The sequence below is a fragment of the Spodoptera frugiperda genome, chromosome 12, assembly GCF_023101765.2.
Source record: "Spodoptera frugiperda isolate SF20-4 chromosome 12, AGI-APGP_CSIRO_Sfru_2.0, whole genome shotgun sequence".
Lineage (NCBI taxonomy): Eukaryota > Metazoa > Arthropoda > Insecta > Lepidoptera > Noctuidae > Spodoptera > Spodoptera frugiperda.
In genome coordinates, this window is record NC_064223.1 from 4,503,048 (window position 1) to 4,513,271 (window position 10,224).

The 10,224-nt window shown below is 45.1% G+C and overlaps 1 protein-coding gene across 2 annotated transcripts; it reads right to left on the reverse strand.

Annotated features, from left to right (window-relative positions):
- Positions 1-9,952, reverse strand: LOC118263170 (protein PRRC2C-like). 2 transcript variants are annotated; one of them, XM_050697380.1, is made up of 14 exons: positions 9,754-9,952; positions 9,143-9,304; positions 8,474-8,619; positions 8,121-8,181; positions 7,701-7,875; positions 7,392-7,525; positions 7,049-7,299; positions 5,728-6,843; positions 2,186-5,456; positions 1,854-1,995; positions 1,405-1,676; positions 1,071-1,316; positions 751-958; positions 1-684 (listed from the first exon to the last, which is right to left on the reverse strand). In XM_050697380.1, exons 2-14 carry the CDS (start codon positions 9,254-9,256, stop codon positions 566-568), a joined length of 6,255 nt encoding a protein of 2,084 aa, XP_050553337.1. In that variant the 5' UTR covers positions 9,257-9,304; positions 9,754-9,952; the 3' UTR covers positions 1-565. The 2 variants fall into 2 exon arrangements, with proteins under 2 accessions (XP_050553337.1, XP_050553336.1); XM_050697379.1 differs by having other exon boundaries at positions 1,071-1,319; positions 9,754-9,951.
- Positions 9,953-10,224: the final 272 nt, after the last annotated feature.

Below are 10,224 nucleotides of genomic sequence, written 5' to 3' on the forward strand. Positions count from 1 at the left end.
TATCGGTCATAATAATTTTTATTCGCATATAATATTAATTGATTATGATACATGGAGCGATAAACCGCGTCGTTCGGCAGACACGCCGAGCGGCATTCGGTCACCTGCGCTCCAAATTATATTTATTATTCGGTTATATCGCATCGACATACGCTCTGCAAAATCCGTAGCTACATATTCACTAATGAGAGGTCTCGAGGCAGCATCGGACAAGGACGCACGGTTCTCGCGGAACTCCGGTCGTCGCAACGGAGCCGCCGACCGGTCGCGTCTTTATATATACTTAAATATAACAGTCAAGGAGTCGGATGGCCGTGCGATCGACATATTTACATACGAACAGAACGCGCCGCGTATCGTCGCGGCCGACTCGGCGGCGGCCGCGGGGGCTCCGCGAGTCGAACGGCTCAGAATCACTTCCATAATTTACGTCCTAATTAAAATACCGAAAATCTAAAGTCGGCGACGTCGATCGCGTTCGCCGCGCGCGGTGTGCGCGCGAGAGTCTCCGTGCGGCGGCAGCGCGGCACGGGGCGGCGCGGGGGCGGGGCTCGGCCGCGCGCCTTCACTCCGCCTTCACCTCGGCGGGCGCCGGCGCGTCGGGCGCGGGCGCCTCATCCCCGGGCTCGTCGCCGGGTGGCGCCGCCTCGCCGCCGTCCGCCGCGCGCTCTCCGGCGCCGCCGTCTGCACACAAGACACGAGTGAGCGCGGGCCGCGCGACACGCGACGAGCACAGCGTGGGGTACTAACTGCGCTGGTGCTGGTGGTAGTAGAGGTTGGGGCGCGCGGCGTGGTGCGGGCGCGGCGCGGCGGGCGGCGCGCGGTACAGCGGCACGGCGGGCGCGTGCGGCCGCTGGCCGATGGGCGCGGGGTAGCGCGGCGCCACCATGCCGCCGCGGCCCATCCCACCTCCGCCGCCTCCTCCTCCGCATCGTCCGTTGTTTCCTCCGCTCACCATCTGTATCATCAGGTACGACATGTTTTTGAAATGAAATAAATAAAGACCTCGACAGAAAAAGACAGAAAGTCATAATTATAATATTTTCCTTTCATAACAATGTGTGACTCACCTGTTGTTGGTGGTGTTGGTGCGGTGTGTGAGCGGGCGGTGGGTGCGGTGGCGGCGCGTGGTACTTGTGTTGCGGGGGAGAGTGCGGAGGTTTCTGCGGCTTGGCTGCCCCCTTGGGCGTCGGTGAAGCTGCGTCGCATAGCGGTGCGAAGCCATTGGCGTGCTCGTGCAGCGGACTCTTCAGCTGTTGCGGCGGCGGCCGGGGCTGCGGCGGCGCGTACTGTTGTTGCAACGGAGCACGGTACTGCTGCTGCAATTTATCACAAAAATATTATGTAGATCTCTCTTTTGAAATAATGTAAAAGTTAGTCAATACCAGCAGTTGTCAAAAATACCTGCATCTGCTGAACGGCCGCGGCGACCTGCAGTTGTGAAGAGAGGAATTGGGAGCCGAAAGCGCCCGACTGCGCCGGCTGAGTGAACTGCAGGGGGTAGGTGGGCGCGGGCGCGGCGGGCGGCTGGTAGGGCGAGTAGTAGGAGCTGGCGGGCGGCGCGGGCCGCGGCAGCAGCCCGGGCAGCGAGTACGGCGCCTCGCCCACCGGCGCCGAGTAGCCCAGGTACTGCTGCTGGTACGTGCTCACTCCGCCCACTCCGCCGCCTTTGCTACCTGCACATATACCGTTTACTTTTAATATTACTTCCTAATACTATCCTACTTCAATACAAAATTAAACGAATTGATTAATCAGCCAGTTTTGAAAATAAATATAAATTAATAGATATAAAACTTTAAATTGACATTTCTGTTTCTTATTTTTTGGGAGATGATACATATTATACGCACCGATAGCGCCTATTTGTTGAGTGGAAGGCTTGACAGTGGCTGACATGAGAGAATTAGAAGTGCTCGAGATAAGAACAGTACTGGGACTATTACCCAGTTGGCCCGACTGGCCGAATGCTGCACCACCACCGGCAGCTGCGGCCTGAATATAAAGGACAAACACATTATTAATAAAAAATATAAAATAACACAAATAATTCAGCTCTTACCAATATAGAATAATTCTATCTTGGTATAAGTTTGATTTAGTAAATGTAGCAGACAACTCGATTTTTAAATGAATCGATTTTTACTGCTGTACTAACAATTTTGAATTAAGACTGTATGCTCACCATACGATATTGATTAGGAAGGCTCTGGAACATATCAGGTGGAGGCTGATAGTTGTATGGCGCGGCTGAGCCGGCACCATACGGAGTGCCAGGGAATCCACCGAACTGACCGCGACTCTGGTCAAGGAATGCTCCATAGAGGCCGCTCTGTTGCGGCAGTTGCTGCGAGGAGCTCAGTAGTTGCTGGGACGAGTTGAACATGACGGCGGGCGGCGAGGGCACGGACAGGCTGCCGTACCCGCCCTGGTAGCCCACGTGATTGTAGTGCTGCGGCGGCGGCGACTGCAGTTGTTGCGTCGGCTTCACTTTACAAACGTTGGGCTGGGCGGTCTCCGTATTATTTTCTTCAAATCCTGCGAATTGTATGTCTTCGGTGCCTTCGGCCACGGCGGGCATCTCCCAAACTTTCTTAACACTGGCGATTTTTAAATTGAGATCAGCTGCCAGAGGTGAAATAGTATTTGATGTGCTCATGTGAACGCCGCGTGGCATACCGAGAGACTTCGCAGACTTATCTTCTGTGAGTTGTCCGAGATCAGAATCAAAAGCAAAATCAAGTTTCATGTCTGAAGAATCTTCTGGTTTTTGAGATGTATCAAAAGTCATTTGGAGACCTAAACTCGAAGCATCAGCATCAGTCACTACAGGTCTGTCAGATATTAATTCTTGTATAGATCTAGGGCGTGGTCGTACTTCTCCATTGAATGCAAGCGCTCGGTTTTCTAATTCGGTATTTATCTCCTCAGCTTGAGTTTTTGGAATAGCATTCATTTGATATTTTTGCTGTAATGTTTCATCAGGTGTTGCAGTCTTATAATTCGTATTTTCAAAAATGATTGTTTCAACTGGTGGTGTAGCACCATCTAACACACCACTTTTATCAGCAACAATGGCGCAGGTGGGTTGAATAGGTTTATTCTCAACTGGAGTGTCGCCGGGCGTACTACGTTGGCTTACCTGAGCAGACTTGTTCTCAATTGGTTCTGCTGGTTCTTCTACGTTGCCACGTAGAGTTTGTGATATCGGTTTGTCCCACGCGTTAACAGGCGGTGGTGGCGGTGCAGCGCCAGTGTCTGGACCAAATCCAGACACCAAACCCATTTGTTGCTTTTGTCTCTGTTTTACGAAACGAGGAGCCAGGTTCGCCTGGCGCGGACGCTCATATTGAGAATTCGACTTAGTAGTAACTGGAGCTGAACCTCGCGGGTTTGACTTATCATTAGCATTTCTAGTTGTGGATCCATTTCTACCACCACCTTGATTGGAATGAGATCTTGGTTTAGTTGAATGTTGATTGTTATCATCCTTTGTTGGTCCTCTGGCATCTTTCGAATTCTTTTTATTTCTTACTTCTTGGAAACCATCATCAACGACTTCATCGTCTTTTTTGCCAGATGTAAGTTTGAGATCTGTCATAGCCTCTGTAATATCACCAGTTTTACCATCAACGGCATTTTCTTTTTTGCCGGCCTGAGAGTTCCGTCCATTGTTCTGTCGGTTCCCAGAATTTTGATTACGGCCGCCTTGAACTTTCTGGGATTGACCAGCTTGTCTTCCACCGGCAGAACGACGGTTTCCAGATGTACCACCTTCGGAATGCTCAGATGTTGTCTCCCAATTTTCATCCTCACCACTTGGAGGTCCAGTGCCCTTAGGGCGCCGATCACGACCTCTCCCTGTAGACGAACCAGCTCTAGGCTTATTATTATTCCCTTTCATTTTATCGTCCATTGGTGCGTTGTCTTTAGGATCTTCATTATCTTTTACAGCCCGATTGGCTTGACTAAATGGACTTTTAGTATTGGGAGGTCCATATCCAGTCACTCTTTTAGCAGGAGCAAGTGCTTGCGGGCGTTGACTACCCTGGAATCCTCCACGTCCCCGTCGAGAGGGTTGTCCGCGAGGTTCAAAAGCTGTTCCATTGCTGTCAGTTGCAGCAGAAGGTTGGTCCATGATCAGAGGTTGATTGCCATCTTCAGGTTTACCAGTTGTATTCTTAGGCCGTGGGCTACGTGGCGCTCTTCGTCTCTCTTTCCTGTCGGAATTGGGAGCACCATCAGTTGAGCCATCGGATTCACTTGCTCTATTGTTTGAACGAGAACTACGATGAGAACGACGTCGTGGACCCCAGCCTTTATTATAGACTGCATAGCCACCTCCACCATACCCTCGACTTTTCTTTTCAGATCCTGATCCACTCGATTTTCGTTCGACGGGTTCTTTTGCAGGAATTTTGTTAAGCTGCTCATTGCTGACTCTTTCATTTTTCTTATCATCAGTAGAACGTTTTTGGGAAGCTGCACTAACTTGAAGAGATTCTGCAGAGTATGTTTCATTAACTTTAATTCCTACTAAGCTGGATGGATCTGTGCTAGACTTAGAAGCTATTGATTCAGATTCTGAAAGTTCTTTTTCAGACTTTTGAGCTGAGAACACAGGCTTAGCTACATTTTGTTGTGGTATTATTTCAGATGAGGTTTGTTTTTGTGCCTGGGAAATATTTGATGACACTTCATTAATATTATGGTGTTTTGGGGCAGATAGAGAAGTAGTTTGAGTTTCAGTAAAGGATGTTTGAGATTGGCTAACAAGTACTTGGGACTGTGCTTGTTGAGGTTGTCCAAAGTTTTGATTGTTATTAGATAAGTTATTCTGACCCTTTTGAATTTGAGTTTGAGCTGTTGGTGGGTTTGGAATAATACTTGGTGGAACTTGGGATTGCTGAACTGAATGAGTCATTTGGGATTGTTGAGAGATATGCTTTGAGTCATCATTTACATTTTCACGATCATGAACATCTTTAGGTATTGGTTCATTATCTTTTGTCACCGAGATTTTATCTGTTGATAATTTGTGTTGATTGGAATTATTAGGTTCTTCCTGAGTCACTTCAGCCCAAGATGTCTTGCCAAAATCTCTTTCAGAGGATTCCCGTTGTGACGAACTCGGCGGAGAGTTTCGTCGATCAGGAGCGTGTGCTTGAGATGTTGAGTCAGTATTGGCAAAAGGTTCAGCGAGTCCTATGCTCTTCCTTTCAAATACTTCTGTCAATTTATCAGCAGCAGTTCGGCTGCTAGGTTCAATAGTAGTCTCTATTGATTTTTTATCAGATTCATTTCTCCGTTCTTTATAGTCACTATATGAATCTTTTGAATTAGACCTGTCCAATTCACGGCCAGATCTTTCATAATCTTGCATTTCAGACCGCCATTGCGGCCCAGGTCCATCTTTTTGATCTCTTCTAAAATCATCTTCACGGTCAGAATAGTCCCTGAAACACAAAGTACATATAAACGTTTAAGTCTTTAAAAACTATGTAATATATAACTAGTGTGCGACAAGATGAGACTTGAGCGAGTATGTCACAGTATATAATATTCAATTTATACTAATTGTCCAAGATGTGCAATTTATGTATAAGATTTACTTTGTTAATACATGCAGGTCTCAACTACTTGGGTAGTACAAATTACAAAGGACGTGAGGTTCATATACATTGCCGTCACCCATTTTCATAACCAAGTCACAACAATAAATCTTACCGTGAATAAGAGCGACGGCCATTGTGTGGCGCGTGTCGAGGTGCATTATAAGATGTTGGCTCTTGACGTCTAGGTGCTGGTTTTCCGGAAAACGCCCAGCCTTTGTGATCATCTTGTTGTCTATTTTGCTGCTGCTTTAGGAACCGCGGCGGTATATTTGCTTGGAACGTTTTAGAAAATGCTGGATTAGCTTGGTCGCGGTCACGGTCGCGACCATAGTCACGATCTCTCTCTCTAAAGTCTCGTTCGCGATCTCTATCCCTTTCACGATCATTTCGATCTCTATCACCGCGGTCTCGGTCGCGGTCTCTATCGGATCGATCTCGTTCCCTGTCAAATCTATCACGGTCCAAGCGATCTCGGTTGTCATTGCGGTCTCTATTATCGTTGCGATCTCTGTTATCATTACGATCTCTATTCTCATTACGATCCCTCGGCTCAGTTCTTTCTTTATCGCTTTCTGGACGATCTCTATTTTCCACCCGACCTCTATCTAATCTGTCTCGCTCACGGTCTCGATCCCTGTCGCGTTCCCGATCACGATCGCGGTCGCGGTCCCGTTCACGATCCCGGTCACGCTCTCGTTCGCGGTCTCGATCACGGTCTCTAACATCCCGATCCCTGTCTCGATTATCGTAGCGGTCTCTGTTTTCAATACGGTCACGTTCTCTGCTTTCAACACGATCTTTCTCTCGTTCACGTACATCATTACGGTCCTTGTCTCTATTATCTATACGATCTCTATTTTCGGCACGTTCTCGGTCCCTGATATCACCTCTGTCCTTTTCTCTCCCTTCTTGTTCCCTATCTCTATTGTCATTGCGGTCTCGGTCAGGCATCCTATCGGGTCGATCGCGCGCCTCTTTGGACTGCATGGACGCGGGTGCGTCCCGATGTTGACGCCTCTGTTCTTCCTCTTTGCGCTGTCGAGCTCGAGCTACCGCCTGAGCTACCTCATTGCTCTGTTTTTGGCGCCGCTCCGCCCAAAGCTGATCTTCGTCACCAGGTTCATGAAGCTTCATATCAACACGTTCACTGTCGGCGCTGGCGCGATTACCTCTATTATGTCCCTTACTAGGAGCGGAAGATTCGCCATCCGAGAAGTCCAGCTTCTGACTGTAATGAAACATGTGATACAATTAAAAATTATAAAATAACATTTTAATTTCCATAAAGTAGAGTATAGGCATTGAATATAACACCCTACAATCCACTAGTTATATTTAATAGGAGGTGAGCCTATTACCATACTGATTACTGACTTCATGTGGTTTACTGAAATATATTTATTCAAATTGAAGTAACATCATACAAGACTTACTCATAATCGATATCGTCTTGCTGCGCCCAGCCGGCATCTCGAGAAATGTCATCAAGAGAAGAGATCTGATCGTCACGCAGGATCGGGCGTGCAGTGAGCACCTCGACGGCTCGCGGAGTGGCCGGCGCGGCGCGCGGCGCCTGCCGCGGCGCGGGCCCCGCGCTCGCAGCCGCGCCCGCAGCGCTGCCCGCGGCGCCGCGCAGGGCGCCCAGCGTGCCCAGCCCGAGCCCGCCACTACTGCTACCTTTCATCTTTTAAAAAAGGCAACATTATTTTACTTTTAACATTAACAATAACCTTTTTATTGTCAACATACAAAACAAAAAAATAAAATATAACATACGAAAGATGGCAGAATCGATCGTGGGAGGCAGGCAGGACTCTGTTGTGAGGCAGGCGCGGCGGCGGGTGCGGCGGCGGCGGATGTGGCTTCCTGGCGGACCCCCGCCGTGCCACCGCACGTCCAGCTGCCTTCCGCTGTAACAACGTAACGTAATTGGTAAGGGAGCGTAATATTAGTATTCACACCCAGAGATTGAGCTCTACATTTACTCGGAAAAAGAACAAATTTTCAGACCAAAATAAATGTGAAGTATAAAATATTTTGTTTTATTGATACCCTCATTTTGTTTCATAATATAAATTAACTTACTTTGTGGTCTCAATTGTGGTTGTGGCGCCGTATGTTCTGATGAGCGATGTGAAGGTTGAGCAGCTGCCTCTAGTGAGGGGAACTCTGTGCGGAAGTGGGGGGAGGACGGTGGGGGGAGTGCCACCCATCCTCCTGCTCCAGTCCCAGCAAGCACACTGCTGTTCGATGTTGTAGACTGTGGAAAAACACATACAAATTTTATAATAATTAATGAACTTCAGGCATTGCACTTATTATGTATGAGCTTAAATATTTATTAATTTATTTAAAAAAATTATAAACAACTTGCATCAATTGCATTACAGCAGTCAATAACCTCTATAATCTATATAAATGAATAAATAATTAAGTCAAACCACCTGAAGAAACAAACCTTTTGTTGAATCTAAATTCAAAGCAAAATGTGAAACAATTACTTACTGTTGTTTGGGAAGTACATGCTGAAGTTGTAGATACAGTAGTAGCAACAGCAGAAATAGAGCTGAAAATAAATTTATTGCTTCGGTAAGTACATGTCAATAGGTCAAAGAACTCATCACTGAAACGTTCACCTCTACATATGTTATGTGAGGTTAAGGTTATTTGCACAAAAAACTTGTCTTTCTCTAGTTGTTTAATATTTTTAAACAGGAATGTTGTGGTGGCAAAATGCCATGCCCACATAACATGAAAATAGAAATAAAGAAAATCATTCAATATCTAAACACATTTCTCAATAAGAGTCTTGGCCCAAAAGTACTGACACAATACATGAAGGTTAAGGCATTACTTACTTTATATTAGGATCTTGACCAGTTTCAGTTTTCAAAGAAGGCAAGTTGGCAGGTGGTCGCCTAGCTGAAGGTACTTTTCCAAGACTTTGCATTCCATGTTTGCGGCTTAGTTGAGATTTTACTGAGGACGGTTCTGAGTTCTCGTTCTACAATAAATTGAAACAAAGAAGTATTGAATACATAACTTCAATTATAAGAACAGGTATTTCACAATTTTCTCACAAAGCAGGAAATAAATTAGTCATAGCTGAGGCACACAGAAAAAAATGTATAAGCTTTTACAGCAGATAATTTGAATACCTCATTTTCTTTGATCAAAAATCACTGAAACAAGGTCATTGTCTATTCTACTGTTGCAACTAGATATGCACAAGGGAACTGAAGGTCAATTTGTTCAACTGTGACTTGATTACAATTGTTGTATGGTACAACTAGCTTGCATTTTGTTAACAATGATCTTGGCTCAGAGAAACTAATATTTACACATTTCTTATAATTTAACACGAAATTGAAACAATGATAGCACTAATTGCTAAAGACATAAAGCCATTAAAATATTGATCTATCGTAATTTAATGCAACAAATTAAAGTTACATTATGGTCAGGTCACTGATATTGTCTTGGTGGGCGTATGAATATCACGAAAGTATGAAAAGAACACTACTTACTCTGTTAGCGCAGTACAAGCTATTGATGTCCAACTTCTGATATCTTTGCTTGCCGGACGTCGGCTTGCTCTGCGCCGTAGTGCCTCCGCCGCCCGGCGTCGAGAGTGCAGACATGCTGCGATGTACACACCATCAGGAGGTCACCCTCGCTTTGACCACCAACTGCAATTTGCCAAACCTTCACTGTAATGTAATGGCCACAATCCAAACGCAACTCACTGTTTCACAGGCAACTACCAAAGACAATCGTCCTTCAGTGTAATAGAATGTAATATGCTAGTAATGATTTGATATATTCAACAGAACAGTATGTAAAATTAACACAATCCATTACATTCACTAATACACAGAACACTTTCACAGCACTGAACAATAAATTGGAGCCCTGCCCTCAAAGGTTTATTGACGTGTTACATCCGTCTGATGTACGCTGGATCGATGACTTCAATAATTTCACTTACGTTTTTAGATACACTATACTATCCGTTATACTTTTATAACTTTCTACTATCTAGCTCAAAATAACGGTACTAACAAGACCGAAGAAAAGAACGGTAAATAAACTAATTTTTATCTTTCTAGAAAACAATAAAATCAAAATACATCTGTACCTTGGTCCGTTACACTTGGTATCACGGAATAAAAAATATCTAAGCTCGATTGCTAATTTCTTAAAGAAGATTACTTTAGATTTAAACTATAATCTACGCTACCAAAAACTTATATCACTTTATTTTAAGATGGCGTCTCCAAAAGACGATCTCCTTCCTTTTTACAATCAATAGTGTGACGTCACAAAGACGCGACACAGCGCTCTCTGGTGGATAAACAGACAAAGCTTGGCGATAAGTTTGCCAATGAAATAAATTAAATTCTATACAAAGATATAGAGAAAACTCTATGCTAAACTAATCGAAAAAAAAGTACATTTAAAAATATTGTGGGTACTTTATTTTGGGAGTACAAGCAAGCATTAAGTTTTAGTTAAAAACACATTTAACCTTTTACTCACATTAAATGGATCAAACACACGTATATTATTAGTTTTTAGCAATGCAATAAAAAATGTCCAAAATACAAAT